The 22,568-nt window shown below is 42.7% G+C and overlaps 1 protein-coding gene across 12 annotated transcripts in view; it reads right to left on the bottom strand.

The window, feature by feature from the left end:
* The window catches only part of KCNIP1 (potassium voltage-gated channel interacting protein 1), a 291,334-nt gene that overhangs the window by 150,962 nt on the left and 117,804 nt on the right, over positions 1 to 22,568 (bottom strand). For 10 of the 12 annotated variants that reach the window (XM_069029332.1, XM_069029330.1, XM_069029333.1 and 7 more), the window contains one exon: positions 13,041 to 13,122. The exons of 1 other annotated variant lie outside the window; for it this stretch is intronic. In XM_069029332.1, the coding sequence (XP_068885433.1) occupies positions 13,041 to 13,122 (82 nt within the window). Of the gene's footprint in view, positions 1 to 13,040; positions 13,123 to 19,837; positions 20,359 to 22,568 lie in introns of those variants that run through there. One more of the 12 variants, XM_069029338.1, reaches the window with a different exon arrangement.

A 22,568-nucleotide genomic window follows, 5' to 3' on the forward strand; every position in this document is an offset into this window, starting at 1 on the left:
GTGTGAGAAACAAATTTTCTTGTGTGCCACCGTGAGTCCTTTGGACATAGCACCACTGAATGGGAAGCATCACCTCTCCCTGAGATTAGCTCAGCTGGTTAGAGCATGGTGCTAAAAACACCAAGGTTCAATCCCAGTATAGGTCATTCACTTAAGAGTTGGATTTGACAATCCTTGTGGGTCCCTTTCAACTCAGAATATTTTGTGATCTGTGATCTATCAAAGACAAGGCAGCTTGTCAAGGTACAAAGTCTTCTCCTTTATGTTACCTTCACTTTTAGTACTGTGTAGTAACCTTTTATCATTATTTTCAAGTAAAACCATGCTAAAAAGATACAATAAATGTGTGCACATTTTTTTCAAAGGTGTTTCTTGTTGTATCTGCACTGTGAAAACTCTTGTAGCTAGTAAGCTGAGGAGCCTGGATTATTATCTACACCAACTTCTGCTTCTCAAAGGCAAGATGGCAGAGTACTCAAGGACATGAGAGGCTCATTCCTCCTCCAGAGCCTCCCTTGTTCGTCAGTCAGGGTTGCTGGTCTCTCCAGCCTCTCCTAATAAAAATGCCACCGTGTTTGCACACGTGCCAGTCCTGTCACCCAGGTTTCTCTCTGCTTGCAGCAGGACAGCAGGCAGTGTTATGGCCCCAAGGGCTGCCAGAGGAGCCAAGCTGCTCTGCAGCTATGTCTGGAAGCTCTGCTCCACGTAAAAAATCTCTTCCTATACAAAAGCACGTGAATTGCTGGATTTCTTACTTGGCTACAGAGCCTTCTGATACAGGCTCACTGGCCACGCTCTCCATACACACCAGCATTCACACAACCACTTATACTGCTCTTGGGGACACTGTGACCCCAGTGAGGGCACCCCACATGGCTGTGCCATGGCTGTGCCCAAGCCTCCCCCTGCTTATGGAGCAGGTCACTGTTTTTGGCCCAGCCATTCGTGCCAAGCCTACACAGAAGCTGCAAACCTTGCCTTTCCCACCCAGAGGGGTTTTGCCAAACTTCATTCATTCCCCAGGTTAGAAGTAGGGGGTGGGGTTTTCAGCACTGTCCATTTTATACCATTCACATTATGGCTGGGGATGTGTTCTTGGCAGGAAGAAGACAAGGTTGGATATGGAAAATTTGCCATTTTGTCTGCCTGGCTCGGGCTGGAGGGTGTGCTGGACAAGGGGTCAGGACCGTGCTGCCTCTTGGCACTGAGTGAGAGCCTCACTGTGCCACTGCCACTGCCACCCTGGTGAGAGAGAGCCACTGCCAGTCAGCCTTTTGGCAGTACAACTCATTCAGACAAACTAGCTTCCAGGTTTTTGTTTTGTCCCTGCTTTCCATTATTTTTTCTTTCTGGGCTGAGGGGAGAAAAAGCTAAGCTGCAGAAGCTCTCCACCATTCTGCCTTTGTTGGAGACCACACTGAGTGCTGCCTGGATGTTCAGTGGTGAATACCTTTTTTGTGGCTAGAACATGGTCTCCCTCTCTTTTGTACACTCTTTGTTATTAATATTGTTGTGGTTATTGTAATTTTCAATATATTGTTATTTGAAATTTTAATCTCTCCTGGTGTTTCCTCCATTATCAGAAGGGGCAAGGGAAAGGAAGCACCTTGAGTGGGTTTAATTTTCGAGCTGGATTTACATCTGACCTATGTCTGGTGAAAGTCAGTGCTACAACACAGAACTAGCCTTGGCACTCCCTGCCACAAGATGCCAGTGCCGCTTCCTTTGCTATGCTTGCGTAGAGAAGAGGAGACACTGCAAGCAGCAAGATAAACAGCTCAGAAGTAATATTGATACTTATAAGAGCTCAAATCTAATCCTGGAATGCACAGCTTTGATAGCCAGGTCATGTGCCACCCATTGCAAACCCTGACACTGTGCTCCATAAGTAGCAGCCCCATCCCCCACCACAGCCAAGGCTACCTATTCCCTGGACACTGTTAGGTGGAGACAGCAACTGAGGCAGGTGTGTATGACTGCTGAGACCAGGAAGAGCTGTAAGATTGGTGCTTGGAGCACAGGGAGGTGCTGAGCACTGCAGCACACACAGGGCTCAAGGGGAGCCAGGGCCCCAGGGCCTGTTCAGGGCACAGCAGAGCCATGGCTGTCATGCCCGGCTCCCCTGAGGCTCGGGAGCATTTTATCCCTGCTCCCCAGACATGGCAGCAGGAGTCAGCTCTGCCTCTCCTGTGCCACTGGGTTTGATGATAATTGCCTTTACTGCTGCAGTGCTGTTGTTTACATGTCTCTGTTATTAGACTGCTTTGAGGGGAGCTGGTTTAACACAACATGTGACTCCTGGGTTTGTATTAACTCTGTGTAAGCATCAAATGGCCAACCCAAGAGATACATTGTACACTCTTGTCCAGCTTTTTTTCTGAACTCCCAGAAATGCTTAATGAAGTTACCATCTCATGAGGCACCTCAGTCCAGTTCATAGACTGAGATTTCTGTGTCTCTTTCATAATGCAAAACATTTCACATTGGCCGCAGTGTTGTTACAGCAGTACAGTGTTGTAGAGTTGGACAAGAAAAACAATTTACATGACAAGTCCCAGCTTGAGACATGCAGGATGCAATGCAGGACTTCAGGAAATTATGTGCAATTGTGCACTAAAGCAGATACTGTGCTGAGAATGAGCCCTGCATTCTGGCAGAGTGATCTTCTGCCTCCTTAGTAACTTGTCATTTCTCCTGCAAATGTGTGCACATTCCGAACTAGTGCTCATGAATGAAGCTGCTTTTTGTGGGAGAAGTGACAGTTTACAAAGGAGCCTGTTGTTCTAATGTCTCTAGCTCTTTTGTATGTGGCAGAGGCTCAGCAAAGTCCAGCCTAAGAATCTGTCCAACATCAGGGCATGCCCAAGGTCCCACCATGAAGCTCTTAAACTGAATGAGGCAGTGGCATTATTTCCAACAGAAATTATGTGCAGTTTGTTGCCCTTAAATTACTCACATTTAAGAATTTGATGTACTATGGTCACAGAAGACCAGTGTAAGAGAATATAATTTCCTTTCTGCAGGACAACTACTATGTACCTGCAGCAGGGTCAAAGTCCCTTGACATCACTTGGGGCAGACCAATACCAAGCAATGCATTTGTAACCTCCTTTTCTTCAGTTTTCCACACATACCTTTTAGCCAGTAAGATGATGAATAGCACAGACATTCACACACTGTACTACCTCAGAGCATCATCATCTATTTGTTATGAGAAAGAACAATTTCTCTATATGCCAAAACAAAATGAAACAAAGCAAAAATGCAGTGGAGTGATAGCTTTCCTCTTTCTTCCCAGCATGAGTCAAGCACTGTTAAAGACCTGAACACTTCAAGTACTAAATTTGACTGTGTATTTCCCATTGTCAAGGTACCTGACAAGCTCCAAAGCCATTCAAGAGAAGTCACCAGACACTAGGATCTAGTTCCTAATTTTTGTAAATGCTCTCAAAATTAGCTGATGTATAAGGGTGACCCAGTCTTTACAGCTTTCTGCTCTGGGACACAAATTAGCAGTTCTCACCTCTATACCTGCTTCCTATAGACAATGTTGATCCCCCATCTCCCCTTTTGTTGCATGGTGGTCTTAGCCAGACACAGACCAGCCACCCAGCAATGCAACCAACCACCAAAGCTCTTACCTATTTGTGGTTTTTTAGCCCACATCTATTCTGCTCTGTGCACAAGCCTACATAAAGGTACTGCTCCATCCCTTCCTCTATTGTGAGCAGATGGCTCTTGAGAAGCATAGCAGAGCCAGCTACGAAAAGAAGGTCTAATTAAGCACTGTAGCCGTAACAAGGACATGCACAGTTTTGGAACTGAACAGACTCATTTAGACTAGACGGCCTGAGCAAGCAGGTAACAAAAGGTGTTGGGAAGTTATGAGAACTATTGCCATGTGCCTGCACACTAATTAGCAATTTGGAATTGCAGTGAATCAAATTATACCAAACAACACTTTTCTTCTTCCATCAAAGACTGTCCTTTTTCAAAATCAGAGGCTTTCCAATAATTAGTATACATTTCTCTTTTTATCCAGTCTTCCCCTCCTCATTCATTTTGTGGTCTTCATTTAGGTCTTTTGGATTTTTTTTTATCCTTTGTAGTTTCTTTTGGAAACAGTGAAGCCTAAGGCATGATTTACATCTCTCTCCATTTAAGCACAGACTCACATAGGAACGTGTACTGACACATAAAACAGAAAAATAGAAAAAGGGGAAGAAAAAAGCAGAAGCTGGAAAAATCAGAATAATAATTTTCCAAAAGGAAGGAAACATGAGTAGTGCTTTACAGGTTTTACTCCAGTTTATAAGGATATAATGCATAGAAAGATGGGGGACTCGTGCCCTGGGTGAGACAGATGAATGTTGTGTTCAGGCTCCACTCATGGTCTGTATTGTGATGTACCCAAAACTTGCACGAGGCACCACCGCAGAGGAGCACCCTGAGCCCCAGCTCTGTTGATGTTTTGAACTTCCTATTTTGTTCTCCTTGACCTTATCTAAATTTCACTTTTACAATACAACAACAGCAACTTCTACAGAGCTAGGCATGCTGCTTTTATGGCAATAATGAAAGCACAAATACTGGGCATCCTACCGCTGTCTCTTGCTGCACAAGGAGCCTGCCTGGGCAGTGGAGAAACCCTGGAGCACGTGCTAGACACTGGTGACACTGCTAGACTTCCCCTGATAAAGGAAACCCTACATTCCTCCAGAGCCCCATCCTGTGCCCTGCACTAGGTGCTCTCCTAGTGCAGGGACATCATGGACAAGCTGAAGCCAGGACAGGGCATTTTACAGGTCCTTAAATCTGATTTTCTAAAGGCATGAGGTGTACAGGAACTAAGCTCCAAATCCTAAAGCTGACCAGTGACTCAAAACTCTTAAATCCTTACAGCCCTTCTGCAAAGAGACTTGACTGCAGGTTTGTGAGGGGATTTAACTACCTAAAGCCACAGTCAGGCGACTCCATACCCCTGCCAGAGGTTTGTACCGTGGCCTGGGAGCAAGGCTCTCCTCTCCCAGGTTATCATTTTACAAGTGTATTTTCAGGCTTGACTCTCCCCATTTTCATAGTGAAATGCAAGAAGCAGGATCCTTTTAAGTCAGAAACCTTACCAATTGTTCTCTGCTACCCACATGGGAAAGTGACTAAAAGAATAGTAACACCTGGGTCACATAGAAGCATTTTGAAGTGTCAGGAGCTTTTAAGCAATTCAGGGCCATCTTTTCCCTGAGGTGTACCTTCACCATCTCTGCTACCAGCTGAGCTGACTCCACAAAAGACTGAGTTCTGTAGGGCTGGGAGTAGTAAAGGATAACCCCTCCACTTTACAATTCCCTGCACATGGGACACAGCTCCTCCAAGACAGCATCCCTTGAAGGTGACTCTCACTCCCCTGGGACCCCAAAAGCTGTCCCCATGAAGCCAGAGCAGGAGCTTGGCTCCCATGAGCCACATCTGCACCCATTCACAGCAATGAGTACTGTGTCTGGGTCTCTGTTTCAATTACCAGGAATAATACTGAAGTGTTTTTAGTGGAAACAGAGAGAATTATTGATGGTAACAGTAAAATTATTTTATCCACAGAAGTCAGAGACAGCATATACAGTCTATCAGGAACATTTACGCTGCCACAGAGATTAAAATATTTTCGTTAAAAATAGCATCTACAGCATTATGCAGTTGGATACATCTTGAATTGATCTGCCATGATAAGAAAAATGCTTTCTGCTTCATGTTTGCCTTCTTAAACTCTGATTCAGTGGAAACAGAGTTTCCCAGGCAGTTCTGAAGTCACTCTTCTTGCTTTGCATGGCATCAGGCTCCCAGGGCAGGGAGAGGGAAGAACTGTTCCTCCTGGAGCTGTGTCAAGATGCAGACCTACTATGCTCTTCATTCAGAGAGGCAGTGAGCACGCTCTGCACCACAGTCACAGCCCCGAGATAAATTCCAATACTGAAAAAGTCACAAGAGCAGAAGAGAACTGCCTCCTTGGTCACAGGGGAGATAAACTGGACAAGAGCACAGGTATAAATCAACGCAATTGGTTCGACAGAGATTACAGACAGCAAATGTTAATTTGCAGTGCAGAGGCACACAGAGTGCAGTGATCAGGATAAAATAACCAAAACAGCTTGGGAATGAAATATTTTATTTTTTTACAAGCTGAAATGAACTTACGTCATTTTCCTGAGGGAATGCAGATTGCTGTCGTGCATCTTTTGTTCCCCTGTCCAGAGAAGATATCCTTTCCTAAGCCTGCTCTCTCTCTTGAAATGATGCCTCTAATTTGGTGCAACAGATTTTGTGGTGCAGTGAATACATCCTCCAAAGGTATTGTTCTGAGCAAAAGAAAGTAATCTGACTCACTGGAAAAGTTTATATAACTGACTAGACCACCTTTGAGCTTGATTCTGTTGATTTCCCACCCACCTGAGAGTGCAGCCTCTTAGCCACTCCTTTTCAGCACACACTAGTGTAGTTCGAGACAGCGTGAAAACCTCCAGGGCCCCACTGTTCCTGCCCTCCTTTGGGTCCCAGACCTGCCATGCATCCTTCTCTAGAACAAGTGATAGATGCTGGCCAGAAACCAACCTATATCACCCCTCAAACAGGGAGACACAGGCCGTCCTGAGCTATCTATAGGCTGATACACAGCAGCAAGGGAGTTCCAGTTAATACCAACACAATATTAAATGCCTCAGGCCATTTTGATGAAAGTGTTAATATACAGATCAAAATGACCATAAAATATGTAATTTTTTATTGTTCATAATAAAAACGAGCTTCTGAGAAATTATTTTATCTTCTGGAAACTGTGTCCTCACTTAAGAAAATTGTTTCTCAGCCAGCTCTCTCTCTCCCAAAGGGTTCTTATTCAATAACACCTCAGTGAGACTGTGCACGGTTGCCAGGGGACCATCACAGAGTAAAATGTAAATAATTTCCTAAATGTATCTGTTGTATTTTAAATTCACTTCCAACAACCCCCTTCTAGACATAGACTGCTGTGTTTCCATTAGAAACAGTTTGCTAACTTTTCCATCATCTGGGAGCTAATCAAGCAGAATGACAGCTATTCCAATGCCAAATGGAGGAAAAGTAATGATGAATGTGAAGTAGACAAGCACAGACTGTGCAACCTTCCATGCCAAATATCGATCTGCTTATCAAGCTGCACAGCTGTTTGGAAATACAGCAGTTCATCTGTTATGAAATTCTGTTTCAGGCCTGAGAAGAAGCTGAGGAGCTTGGCTCCTAGACCTTCTCAGTGAGCAGACCCTGCACAGGTCCTGCCCCAGGGGGCTCAGGCATTGCTTGGCAGCTGCACTCTTGGATACTGTTGCTTTGGATGTGGAAATCCTTGTTCTAAACCAGCTCTAACCCAGAATTGTTTAGATAAGCATGGGTTGTAAAAGGAGCAATTATCTTAACTGTATTTGTAAAAGAAAGGAATTTATTGTTATGAGAAGCACTGCTGTAGAAATCATATGAAGAAGAGGCAGTTTTAGCAGAATATACCCACACCTAAAAGCACATAAGCAATAATAATGGCCGCATCTGGGAAATTTTGGGGATTTTCAGCAAGATACCCAGGATGAAAACACAATGATGAAAACATAGCTTGGGATTGGAGCCATCCTTTTGCAGCTCACTGCACATGTAAGCCTTCCTTAGGACTAGAGAGGGGTTTTTTTCAGCTGCTCAGATTGTGCTTGACTGGAACAGTTCCAGATTCAGGCATGAGGCCACTGTAACACAGGGCTCACAGCCTGTGATGTGGTGCACAAGCATAACCTCCTGCACAGCTGAGGGCCAGACCAGTGATGCCCTGACACTGCAGCCAGAAATAACCCTCCTTCCCACCCTGGTTCTCCTCCAAACCAAGGCAGTCGAGCTGGTCTCTGAAAATAGCAGTTTCTGAAGGGGTTCTCAGGGATGAGCTTAGCCAGGATATCTAACATATTATAATAACATATTATGCACTTTGCTAGTGTATGTGAGTCATCCAGGTTCTTTCTAGTCAAAAGGAGTGGAAAAGCAGTGATTCATCTCCTACCAAAATAGGTGCTCAAGGGAGGTGGGATGGAAACGCGTGGAGCTACTTGTCTTCCAGGGAGCTCCAAGAGCTCTTTCCTCACTAGCCCAGGCACAGCTGAGAACTTCCATATTTCTAATTTATGTAAGACTATTTATGCAAGACTAGTTAACCCTAGCCTTTGCAAATTGTTATTGAACAGCATGGGAAACCAGGAATAAAATGAACTAACAAAGAACAAGGCAACTAAAAATCCACCTATGTTCTGTAAAAAGTTTAGCAGACTCCCCTCTGCACCTGCATGGATAGGTAGAGCCAGAAGGCAGGGAGGCAAAAGTCTTGGTTTGGACAGCATCTACTTTGGAAGCACACGGTATTTTGACTGCTTTTGAGCTAGATTTGGTGGAAGAGATCCTACCTCAAGCTTCAGTAGAGAAATATGAAAAAGAAGCCATCTGAGGAGGAGTAACGGGCTCAGAATCAAGGTTAATTCAGTCATGGTCCAGAGGTGCAAATTCTGTGCATCACTCTGAAGTCCACTAATACTGCAGGGTGCTTGCAGCAAAAAGCTTTCTTGCTCCTTGTTTTACTCCCATGAATTAGAATATAGCTGGATTAACTCCCAGATTGGCATTACTAGGTCTGCTCCTGAATTACACCTTTAAGATACTCCTCACCAGCTTGATGGCTGCCCTAGGCCCTTAGCCAGGATCTAGGTGACAACAAGGCAAATCCTGGGGCAAGTCATGCAGAGCCAGATTCATACCCATCTTCCTTGGTGCAGCTGCTGGCCCTGCTCACAAGCCTGCTCTGCATTAAATGCATAAATCCAACCATTGCACAGAATTTCTCAATTTCATCCCAACTCAAAATTAATTTGAATGTTAAAACCTCTCCTCTTTTCATACAGGCATTTCTGTTTTACTAAATACTGCTCTCTGACCCTTTCCCTCACAGCAGTAGATATTGCCAAATTAAAATGATACACAGTTGTTGTTAATAGTACTAATTATTGTTGCTAATTGTAACAAGATGATTAAAAAGTATGCAGTACTCAGTGTTCCTTTGAATTGCCTTTGAATTGCATGAGAGTGATTTACATTTCTGCTTAGCATAGATGGCACCAGAGTGAATAGCTGTATTTTAACAATGCTTATGCAAAATATAACATGGGAAAAGAATGGTGCATAGGACTTACTCACTTGCACTGTCAGTGAGAATGTGCTTCAACAACTGTGGCAAGTGTTAAAAACAACCGCACAGGTGAATAAACAACAAATAAATAAAACAAAAAGAGAAATTCAAGCTCTTATTTTCCAGATTTAAGCTCAAACATTCAGATGGCTCCCTGCTGTGCTTTCCTTACCCCTTGCCAAGAGATTATCTCTTAGGGTGATTTTGTTCACTAAATACTGGTTTAACATTGAATTAGTACTGTCTTACACAAGTCAGAATTTGCAAATGGAAGGAGAGATCCCCTTCGCCTTCTTAGAACTGAACCATGGTTTAGGATCCAATATAAAGCAGCAAATTCTATTTGGACATGACACTGAAAAATCTTGAGGGAATGAAGAACAACAAACCCCTCCAAAACCACAAACAATAAACCATTGTGGATTCTTTCCTTGATAAACAAAGTTAATCATTGACATAGTTTGAAAAGGACCAGCAGCTTCATCTTTTGCTATCACATCTTTGTCATGCTAACTCAGTTGAAGAGGTAAAAACAAGCCAGAATAGCAGTAGTAGTGAGGCAATATATGTACTTTGAAATCTCAAATGGTTGTGGTCTCAAGTACATCGTTCTTAATTCCTAATTATTTCGATTTGTTTGATACCTATCTGTAAACACAATGGGGACATCCTCCTCGGTCCTCGGTCACCAACACCTCTAATTTGCCAGCATGTGCCAATGATGTGGCATAGATTTTCTTACAGAAGGTTTTAAACAAGAACAGATATTTGCCTCTGGAAGGCACAAATAAATCTGGGCGGTTTTATAGGTACTTTAGAATCAGGGAGAGAAGGATTCTTAGTTATGTACTAGCAGGCATTTAGGGCTGGACAGACTGAAACTGTAAGGAACCGCCTACTCTTATTTTCTGAGGAAAATTCTTTAGGCAAGCAGAAAGACTCACCCATTAGAAATGTACTCTTAACATTAATTAACTCAGTGAACTCAATTTACCACGGTGCCCCAGTAAAAAGTGATCCCTGCCCAACTGACTGTACACCTCGATGTACAACAATTGCAGCCCAGCAGCACTTTTCCCAGCTACTACTACTGCACCCAACAGGGGTGCAGCCTGTACACCCTAAGGGTACAGCTGGACCAGCTGATATTATCAAAGTAGTTCACTCAGTGAACTTCAATCAAAATAGGTTTGGGAAGTCCTGTGTTAATTTCCTGGGTTTGCCGGCTTTAGTTTGCATTTTATATCAGGTTTTTTCTCAACACAACCCAAGTGCTTTCCTACGGAAAGGGAACCCAAGATCTTCTTGAGATAAAACAATTACTAGAAACAGGAGTTCACACCTATGTTCAATTTTTCCTTTCTAAATTTGATTCCAAACCTCAATCAGTGACATTAACAATCATATTATTACTTTATTTATTATCTCAGAAAGGAACAGTTTTGATCCAGTTCATCCTATTCTTTTTAGCAAAGCAATTTAATTCATTTATAAAGGATTTCAAACTGTCGGTACCTCATCTCACACTATAATCTCAGACTTGCAGATAGATGACATCACTTGCCCCCCACCAAATGTGCATGCATTATTGATTTTTCCAAAGCCTCATGAATAGGGTAGTTTGTAATCATTAAAAATTAAAGAGAATACTGCTGGCTGGCAAAGAATAAGGGCAAATTTTGCTCTTGGCTCTATTGCCATTCCCCTGCAGCAGAGCTGGGACCTTTTTATTGCAAAAGAGAAAGGAAGATAAGGAGCATTGCCTCTCTGTGCAGCAGACAACTGCCAAGAGCCGCTCTGGATTAGGTACTCCTCCAAGGGAAACCACAGGGGTAAAAGGAGGTGACCACTGCAGTGCAGCCTCCTGTGCTCAAGCTCTAGGGCTTAGAACAGCTCTGCAAGCTGCTCCCTGTTACTATTCTCTACCATTTTCACTCTACACTGTGTTTCCCTCAGGAATAACCTTCTAGACCCACCAACATACAAGACGTTTACGTGGCCACTAAGGAGGTCCATCCTATGGTCACAGCATAAACTGCTGTAGTACTTTATTATTTCCAAGCAGATGTTTGCTCAGAGGCAATTTAAATGTTTGGGAAATGTGTCATTTTCATAATTATTCCTGGCAGTATTTCATAAGCACATCATGGTTCCCCAGCACAGTCAGTCAAATCTTCATGGTGCCTGTCCCCACCTTCTTGCACACACAGTGGCTGCTCCACCAGTCATTTCCAACTCTGTAAGTTATGTAGGTCCTGGGAATAATTAATTTTAAATTCTCTCTTTGTAGAACAAAACTCTGGCAAGGACCTGGAATCACAGTCACATTATCTAGCTATTTGTGAGGCCATTCCAGTAATGAAACGCACATCCCTCTGGAAATTTTACCAGCTCAAGAAAAGACTTTTAACTGACATTTAAATGTCAAGCTACTATATTAAATGTTATGGGCATTCCATTGCTCAGCCCAGTTGAAGTATGAACATACCAAATGCTCCTTAACAATCAACCGTATTAAAAGTTCGTGGTCTTTGGTACCTGGAAGGACAACTACAGATGATATGTTTAACTAGGCTGATGGATATCTACCTGATTCTGTTGCACGAATGCACCCAAATACATCTTCAGTGGGCCACTGGGAGTCTATCAAAATAATTATTTTAAGGATAATGCATTCATTCTTTCTGAAAAAGTCCTGTTCCCAGAGTCATACTGATTTTTTGCTTTACTTACTCTAAGCCTGCCCTCATCCTACTGGTTTCCTTTCCTATCCTATCCTATCCTATCCTATCCTATCCTATCCTAGCCTAGCCTAGCCTAGCCTAGCCTAGCCTAGCCTGTCCTGTCCTGTCCTGTCCTTATCCTGGTACTGGATACACTGGTATACTGGTATCCTACCCTACCAAGTGAAAATTTGCTCTGTTCATCTTAAAAGAGAGTAGTAAATCATTGTCCACAGCTGTGGGTTTGCCCAGAAGACTGTCAGTGGTGCTACCCTATGTACAATCTACATTTATTTGAAATGATCCCTCAGCCCTGTACATATAATTCAGAAAGCAGACTAAGCATTAATTTCTCTGAATTAAAGCAATACACTGAAGTCCAATAAATTATTTTAAAAGAATTTAAAATTAATTGGTCGCACTTGGCAAAACCAAGAACACATCTTTCAAAGCTGCAAAAATAGTCTAAATGTAAGAGTAGATAATAGACATAAAGTACCAAAGCCACCTAGGGAGCAATGCAAGATTCAGATCAATATTTAATGTTCCTAAACCCATCTCCAGAGAGCCTGCCTTGACTGTTAGCAAGTGGATCACAGTAAAAGTCGTAGCCATGGTATTTGATAATATTTGTTAGCGTTTATTAATATTGCACAGTCATTTTTGGCAGCATGTGTAGTGTGTCAAATTGTAATTTTCATTAGTCAGATTTGCATTACCATAACTATTGGCCAAAACCTCCGATTTCTTGAACTCACCTAGAACCCCAGCTCTCTACCCTGGTGACAGCAGGCTTTCACCATACAGCCACTGGTGTGGGGGATGGGGAATCAGCTCTGGAAAGGACTGATATGTGCAGCATTGATCCCTGCAGTCTCCCCCTTTGGAGAGGGGCAATCAGAGAGGGACACCCATAGCAAGAGTGCACTCCTCTAATTACCCTCTGATGCCATCTGCACAGGGGGTTAGCACTCAAGAAACAATACTGCTTCTTCACCCATGCCCCTTTGGCCCGACAGCTGGAGTGACTGATGATACAGGAAGAAAGCAAGCACCCCATTCCTGGAGGGCAGTACCTGTGACACCATACACCTTTGCTGCTTCCCCCAACTCTGACACTTGCAGTCTCAAGCAGGTCTGTAGTCTTTCATTAAAAACCTGTTAACAGACACCAAAGATCAGATGTTATCGGAGAAAGCAAGCTTTTTCTTACACATCTCTAGGAGTACAAAAATAATGAAAATATAGGATATAATTAAGACATCTAATCTTCCTAATCTTCACTGCCATGTAAACGTAACTCTTTTCAAATAGGCATATATGCCTGTATTATTGGGTGAGGGACTCTGTGAAGATTATACAGTGATTAAAGAAGCAAGTCAGACTTGTTTGAAAAAAGGCTGAACTGATACTAATAATTATAAAAAGATGTAGCAAATGACTTGGCATCAAGCAGCTGACAGTTCTTCCAGCTTCTCTCCTTCTGCTCTTAGAAACGGCAGAGGTGCTGAATTTAAACACTGCTTCCAGTATTGTCACTGATAAATAACCATATCATGATGAGCACTGAACCATGCTTCACTGGGGATGTGAACTCTACATATTTTCTACTCCTTTCAAGAACTAAATGATTAATTTCTGTGTATTGTATAAGACTGAAAAACTGTGGAATAGTTTTATAGTAGACATCATTTGGCTGCTAGGATTCATTAAAATATCTTTGTATTATAACACAGCTGAGGAGCAGCACAAGCCAAGGAATTTAGCAAATTTACCATGGAGTTCCTGTCAATAGCAGGACTCTGCAGTTGTCACATTGATGGAGTTAAATGAGATTCATGGCTGGGGCAGAGACAATCACACAGCTGCCATCAGCCATCATCTCAGTTTTGACAAGCAAGACAGGATTATTATTTTGTACCTGTGCCAAAGCAGACAATTAAGCTATAATTTTAATGATTACAGCTGATATTATGGAGTAGAAATGCCCAGAAGATCTATGCATACACATCACCAGCTTTCTATGTTCTGGCTTTCTTATGAAAATACCATATGTGGAAAGCTATATGTGGTCATTTGAGTCTCTGCTATGAATTTATCCACATTACATGGTTGCATACTGAAGATTTGGCAGGTGCTCCAGCTTTTTTTAACCTGAGCAGTAGAACAAATTGGTCCTGCTTCCTTCCATCCCTGGCTGTCAGACCCAAGGATGCTCACGGTCCGTCTTCTGTCCATGAAACATGAATGGACAGGGCAATGCACTGAGCCTTCAAGCCCTTGGACAGCTCTGGACCAGTGTCACTCTCATGAGGAGCTGGCAGAGGACAGGCATTCCCCCCAGGCAGACATAGGAAGGATGAGAGGAGGATGTACAGGTGCATTCTGCATGTACCGCAGAATATCATCCTGGAGGTGCATTTGTTGCTCTCTGTATTCAAGGCTTACAGGAAAAATAGGCTGTGCAGGACAGTATTGCGCTCAGCCCTAAGAGCTACCGCAGCTGGAGTAAGAGAAGTAGGACCTTTGTGTCCACCAAGTTATTGGGGATCCGTTTTTTTACAGGTTAGGGCCAATGTGGCATGTAAGCCCTTAATACTGTGACTGCTACTTTCTTGCTTGTAGTTGACTTTCTATTAAAAGTCCCATATTACATTTCAAATTGCTGCTCAATGTAGCACAGAAATAGCTAACATGATGGGAATAAAGAATGCCCTACCTTCAGGATGCCTTTCTATGGTTTGTGCTATAATTCATGCTCCTTCCTCTAAAATCTCAGTGGAGAAAAGTATTTAAAAGAAGGTTACACAGACTTTTTGCCCTGGTGCTGCCTGCAAGCCCCAGGATCTGTGCATGGGCCCTCTGAACAGAGTGCAGAGCTGTCTGGGGCAGGAATGTACTGCATCCCTTCTCCAAGCACCTTCCTGGCCAGATAAACCAGGTGGCAAATGGGCATTTACCAGAATGGATAAATAAACTCAGTAAAACTCAGAGATGCTCCTGCTAATAGTTTCTTTTTCCTTTGAACAGTTTAATTGTCATCACACTAACTTTCTTAATGCTTATAACACACATTTCTTTTCAGAGGAAGAGCCTTGCTCTTACATGGCAGTTTGGGACAGTAGTTTCCCCAAAATGCCTCTAGCATGGCTATGCTGATGTCTCACACATGGACCACCATTCCCTATTTTATTCCACAACAATAAAATGACACTACAGACATGCTTTGCTGTTGGCTACTGTATTTATGATGATTCTATACACAACTGTAGTGCTGAATCATTGCTGGCTATTGGAAATTTCTCATCCTTTAGAAAGGAATGCCTTTGAATGGCATCAATAAGTGCTGTTCAAAACATGAAAAAGAATCCCAGACCTTTCAAGAAAGGACAACCAATATTTTTGCTTTGTTTATCCATTCAGGAACACATCAGGACTAATTAACTCAGGACTAGCATAATTTGATAGAGTAAAAAGGATCTAAAAAATTACAAAATTAAAAGAAATCTAGTTTGCCTAACATCAGCATATAGATTTTTAAAAAATAAAAGATACAAACTGGGGTCAGTATTGACTCCATATGTCCTCAATTTTTAAAAACAATCTATCTTTGATTATTGAAATGCAGTGGCTGGCACTAATATTTCAGGCATGTAAGTAGGTTACAGATAAATGGATTTCATAATAACTTCTGTGTCCAAGTAATAAGGCTGTGATGTAGAGACATAACAATAAGACAGCAATAAATTCTTTTTACTCTCACAAAACCACAATTTCACTTAGATAAATCTGGTAATTAATTATACCAACTGCAGAATATCTATTATGATTTCAGTATCTTAACAGAACACTTTAATCAATGGGTAAAGAGCAACTCTAGCACTTTAGGCCCTCAAACTTCAATGCAGGGAGCATTTAGTTTCTGCTGAATCCAACAATGCCTGAGGACTGTCACCAGAAATTAGACCATTAAAATTTCACCTTAAGTAGCTTAAATTTTATAGTCTCCTCAAATATAATTTCTGATTTTTTGCCTTTTAACCTTACAAAATAAGGTGATTGAAGCAAATTGTAAATATTCTGCCCAATGCATACAATAAAGATAACCAATGCAAGCATTGAGAAGTAATCATGTTACACTTGTAATCAGAGCAAAAAGCATAAAAGTTGTCTTATTAAGTCCAGCACCATTTTGGTAGCTGCAATATCTTGTCCCTTGTTGACTTTTGCTTATTTCTGTCTCTAGAGATGGAAGAAAAGGTATTGCTTGAAGAATGTGCTGTCTCTGTTAATCTAGTTATGCATCCATTGTTCCACATTCTGCACAATCAGTAATTTTCTAGTAACGTGAACCGAAAGCACAGTATGCAGAAGGGAACAGGAAAACTCCTCACTATGTGGGCACCACATAACCGGCTGAGACATCTTTAAATTCCCTGGCTGAAGAAGATCAGGCTGCCAGCAGTGGACATGACTGCAGTCTGCCTGAGGTCCATCAGATGTATGTATGACACTACTGAAAAAGGGGAAGAACTGTTTTCTATGCTCCATCACCAGTCCCACCAGTGCCCATGGGGTGCTGTTCAGCTACAGTATTCCCTGCAGTATAACAAGTGGGATGGGCAAAATTAGTCTACTGAGGCTTAGCCTGTTCTTTGGCTGTATATCCCCCCTTGGAAAAATCCACCTTTTCATTCTTCGGATACTGCAAAGGATGAGAAAAAAAGGGAAATGGGAAAAAGGAAAATTTCCTCTAGAAACAAGCCTTCCAGGAGATACTCCTCTCTACACGCCTCCCCATCACTCCTGCACCATAAGAACTTTTGCATGTTCCAGGCTCAGTCCAACCAATTTAATCTTCTGGTGGGGAAAACAAAAGAGCAGTCCTTGAGGAAAGTTAAAACTCCTACAGGTGCCATAAAAATAGCTACTATATGAGTAGTAGCCAGAGGAGAAACTTGCTGTAAGTACTTCCATGGAAGAAAGAGCTCCATTCTCAGAAACCATTACAGATTCTGTGTGAGGAACACAAAGTACAATGTTGCAGCTGAAGGCAAAGCTCTGTTCACACCAGCCCCTGCAGGGACAGCCCAAGTAGCTTTTTGACCTGCCACAGGCTGGCGTGGCCATCACACAAACTGCAATCCCACCTCTCCTCAGTGCCAGCTTCTGCCTGACCATCAGCTCCTCTCTTATGCTGACCTTACCTGTGTCTAGGTGGATCCTGCCTTTCTTCAGGGCAATGCAGACACACAGCCAAGTTAAATTTTAACATAGAAGATCACTATCCAGAGGAGGTGGAAAAAATTACTGCTGCTGCTTTAGCTCCGGAATAAGAATTATAGGGACAACTGGAGGTAAATAACACTCATCTGTACTTAAGTTTTGGGTTTCAGTTAATTCCATTTAAATCTTTAAAGCACCCTGAGCTGCACTGCAGAGTTAATGGATTTGGCAGATAACAATACTGGCATGAAAAGCTAAACTCAAAGCACACAGCTCTGCTTCTTCCTGATCAATGGTAATTGCGTTCTGCAGGAGCCAGAGGCTTTTGCACGCACACACCTCCCACTGTGCTCAGAGCCAGAATGCTGCAGGCCCAGCTTCCAGCTCAGGAGAGGAAGGCACAGTGAGCCAGCAGGGCTGGCTGGGCTGCTGGAATGGACAGAGGAGCTGAAACATTGAGTGTTTGGGGACCAAAGACCATCCGAGTGGTAGGAGCCACTGTGCTACTCACTGGAGAGTGGAGCTCTCTCAGGGGCTGGGGACGTCCTCATTTCTCTGGGTGCAACACAAAGGTGGGACCTGGCTGCCACATCCCCAATGTCTCTGTCATGTCCATGTCAGTGTCATGGAGTGGACACTGGTAAATTGACTTTCTGCACATCCCTACATTACCATATCTGCACATTACCCCATTTGAAGCTCACTAGAAAGTTACTATTTTCTGACATCAGCATCTTTAAAGCTTTCAGAAATAAAATTCAAATCCATTTTGAGTTCACCGTGCTAGTGGTTTAAGGAGTTCCTTCATGTACCACTTAAATGGTGGAAACTGTCCCAGTTCCATGGGACTGTGCTCTTCCTAATAAAGGTCTAAAAATTGCCAGCAGTTCAATATTTCTGCCCTTGACTCCAAAATCCAAGATCACAGAAGGAATTAATTCTGCTGGAAATTCTGCTGGAAGAACAAGAACAGATTACACAAATTCCCACTCACTCTCAGGGTACCTGGCAAGTCACTGTGTCAGGCAGCACTGGTTCCGCCTGTAAAGATTAGGGTTTCTTTTCACCTGAAGTTGAAAACGATGCAAGGTTCCTGCAGGCAGACCTGGTAACTGAGGCCTTAGCTCACCTTGTGGGAACTGCAGACTTTACAAAGGCTTGCTCACCATTGCAGCATATGGAAGATGGTGTATTATGTCTTGTCATACAAAAGTTCTTTCCGTCTGAAACCCACTAGAATTCCCAGCCCATATAAGAGTGTACTCAAAGCACCTCTTCCCATCCAGCATGTCATCTCTCTGTGCACAGTCACTAAGGAAACTGTTTATATTAGCCACTAACACTGGGAATGGTGTTCACGTCTATTGCCTGAGACTGGTGTAAGTCAAATTCTCTACAGGTGGATTTAGAGAACCGGGAACCAGATGTTTCACAGCATCTTCCACCCTACTCCTGGGCCAGGCAAGTATAGCCAAGCTGTGCTCACCTTCCTGCTCCAGGACAGATATGCTTCACATGACACGGCCTCTCCCTACTAATTTCACGGCACAGATTCCTGGCAAAGCCAGCTTGCATTTTGTTGAGGAACTCGAGGTGGGCAGGCAAGATGGAAGGTTTGAACCATTAACATAACATCATAAACACTTCATCATTAACAAACTGTGCAATGTAGTCAGGAAAGTAAGTGTTACTCTGAATTCTTAGAAAAATTCAGCCCTATATTTTTAACTGCAGGTGTAAAGGGTCTCAGATTAGTGCAAGGAAGATGTGACATACCTGACTATTATCAGACTGAAAGCTCAAATTCTCTCCTGGAACAGAGATTAGAAACAATCAAACAAGTTTCATTGATAAATTCTGAGTTACCATACTAAGCTGCCATCAATGTGTCCAAACCTGAAATCAAACCCTCCATAAGGAGTCCTTAGATTTAAACAACTCCCACTGTAAACCATCAGTTCCTCACACTACCCCATTAATTGCAGAGAAGAATCCAGAGAGAAGAGATGGCTGTAGAAGAAGGATGCTGCACCAGGCTGTTGTACTCCACAACACAAAGAGAGAGAACTATTCCTGACACAGTGCATGCCTCTGCTCTTTCAGCATTTGTGTAATTATAGCTGAGTCTTTTGAACATTCAATGCATCTCACAGAAAATGAGACAACCACATATTGTGGCTTAATGAAAAGAACTGAAGGAAATGTACCAAATTATTGGTTAACGGGCAGCTGCTTCATAAATGGTTTCTCCCATCTGTTTTCTCCTTCTCCTTATATCAGCTCATTCAGCCTAATGCCTGTAAAATGCTGAGCCCGATGTTTCAGGGCATCTCTAAACTCCCCAGCCAGCGCTCATGAGTGATCTCAGCCACCTTGCCCTGGATTTGGTAGCTCCCATGGCTGCATGGCCAGGAAAGACATGCTCTTGTGTAAACACACCCCACTGCACAGGGCCTGTTGACAGCAGGGACAGCTAATGCTTCAGTCAGTACCAAGTATTAACAATTAAAAAAAAAAATATATATATATACAGTTAATTCAGCCCTAATAATAATAATAATAATAATAATAATAATAATAATAATAATAATAATAATAATAATAATAATAATAATATATCCGTCAGTACAGGGTTGAGTTCTCCCACCTTAAGCTCTCTCCTTTCCATGGAGTAACTGAGTGATTAGATAGTCACATTCATGAACGTCTCTCAGAAGTCTGCTCCCAGAGAGTCATCAGTTCTTGGTTTTGCAGACAGATAACATATACAAGATTTCCAGCTGGAGCAGGTCCTTTTGCCCTCCTGTGAGACCTCAGGCATTAGCCACCGCAAAGGATTGCTGCTGGACTTAGAGGATTGATGATCTGATCATCAATCATTTCAGCTTTTGCAGCAACATGAGTAGCAGCAAATAGATGTGGCATGTGCTGTGTCCCAACCTGTCCAAAAGATCTGCCATGGAAGCCCTCATACAGGACCAGCTTGGTGGCGACAGGTCTGGGCTAGGGCTGTCTCTGAAACAAGCCTGCTCCATGCCCACCCCACTCTCAAATCATCATCTCTCCTCTCACACCAGCTGCCATGAGGGGTATTAAGTTCAACAAACATTGACAAAGTTGCTCAGACACAGGGATATCAAAGCAATCAATGGATGGTGGCTACATTGAGTAAAATCTTTTCTTGAGAATCACACATGGACAGGCAGCATGTTACCTAAGAAGAGGAAGATACTTTGCTTTTCCAGCCATGCTCTACCTCTGACATGCAGGGCTACATCTCATCCTGCTGGTCTAGCTTAATCTAACAGAAGAGCAGACAATGGAAATCAAATCCCCCAGCTCCCCAAGGAGCACAGGAGAGCAGGTGTCTGTAGGAGTGCAAGCAGCAAGAACCACGAGCTGACTCCGCACTCTCTGACACAGAGCTCAGCCCAGTAATCTAGGTCACATCCACACTAATTCTGTCCTAATTTACCAAGCTAGAAAACCTGCAGAAGCAAACAGGTGTATGTACTTGTTTAATTTGTCTTTTCCCCTCAGCAAAAAGAGTGGTTATATTTCTCTTCATTCCCACTAGAGCTATCATAAAATATTAACCTCAAGCCATCCAGTTCCACATTATAATTACCTGCCAAAAATTGTTAACGGATATTCTTTTGCCATCAACATGAAGCTGGCTAATCCTCTGGGAACCCCTTCTTAATTAAACATCTAACACCGTATGATAAACATTGAAAATATGCATCTCTCCCCTATTAAGAATGTGCCTTGATTTCCAAAGTGTGCCTAATCAATTCAAAGGTGGCAGCAAATCTACAGTGGCAGGAAATATTTAGGGCTTAATATTTCAGGTAAAGGTTGTTTTAGTGACTCTATTAAAAGAAGGAACAAATGAGCGCAAATACAACACAAACTCCTAATTCAGCTTGATATTTAACTCCAGCCTTGGGTTTCCCTTCTCAGCTGCTGGCAATGACCAAGCACACAAGTTTGGTGTGCTCAGTTCTAGGCTTCTCCTTTTCCCTCATGGTCTGCATTGGCAGTTTTAAGCAGTAATGTTTTCCTAATCTATAAATGCATCTTCCACCCCTCACACAACATGGCACTAGCTTATGTAAAGCAAAAAAACATTCACAAAGCTCTGACTCTATAGCATCCCCATCTCTTCTTTCATTTGGTCCATCTCTCACCTCCATCTTAGCCTCACAAGAGCCAACCATGTCACTGCAACCTCAGTGTCACCAAAACATCCTTGTGGACCCTTTCTCCATAATGAAGTTCTTCTTATCTAGTAAACAGATATGTGCCAGGCTTGGAGTGCATCTCTCTATCTGGGATGCTCAGAATAGCTTCATAAATATTTTAATTCCAGGACTTCTACTAAGGAAGTCGCTGCAAAATGTTTTTTGTCATTTGTAGGGGTGCTCACAAGTTCAAGGGAACAGTGAATATGAGTGTAACCCTCAGTGTCCAGCTGAGCAGGGACGTAAGGAGCCTGGCCTGCTTAACCTCCCAAAGCAAGATGTGAGCACAGTCCTAGGGAAAGCCTCTCCACAGGCATTCCTGGAAAAATTACTGAATCCAAAATTTCCAGAAATAAATCAGAGGTAAGCAACTTTAAGACTAAAACAAGACAAACATTGATGACAAGGAATAATGACCACAACTATGATAGATCATCTCTGAGCATTGTTACATGAAAATCTTGTTTTCTGATGAAGAACACAGCCTAGTGCAAAGTCACAAGTTATTTAAAATCCATGCAAGCCAAACTGGTTATTACTACAGTAAGGGTTTGAACGAATAACAGTGTTAAAGAAACTCCTTATGTTGAGAAGGAAATTCACCCAGTATAACAAAAATCCCTTTTGAATGAGGACCGTGTCCAGCCTGGGCATACTGATCTGTGTTCCCTGAGAGAAGGCATGTGCATGGCTGTGAATGTGTTACTATTATTCTCAGGCTCCGAGATAGATGGGAGTGAGATTAACACTTGTTCTCCAGCCCAGAGATGGAATTTTCCACATGCAAGCTGATTTCACAAGCTGTATTTTCCTGACATTTCATAATAAAGCTTTTCATGCACCTAGAGACAAGGAAACAAATGAGGCTGAGTAATGCCCTTACTCTCCGCTGCTCCAGAGAACTTCCATAGGGAGTGTCTTACCAAGTGTGGCAAAGACAGGTGCTCCTTTTGCCAGAACAGCAAATTTCCAGGGTTTAAGCCAGGAGGTTTAGTTGTAATGATGCATACACTCACGTAATAAGCCGGATCTTTTTGTCTCCTCTGCTAGAATGAGTTGCAGAAACAAATCAAGCCATCCGGGAAATGAAGACATCTTCCCTCAGACAACAGCTAAAGCCCCATATTTCTGATT

Source organism: Aphelocoma coerulescens, chromosome 13, assembly GCF_041296385.1.
Source record: "Aphelocoma coerulescens isolate FSJ_1873_10779 chromosome 13, UR_Acoe_1.0, whole genome shotgun sequence".
In the NCBI taxonomy this organism is placed as follows: Eukaryota; Metazoa; Chordata; class Aves; order Passeriformes; family Corvidae; genus Aphelocoma; species Aphelocoma coerulescens.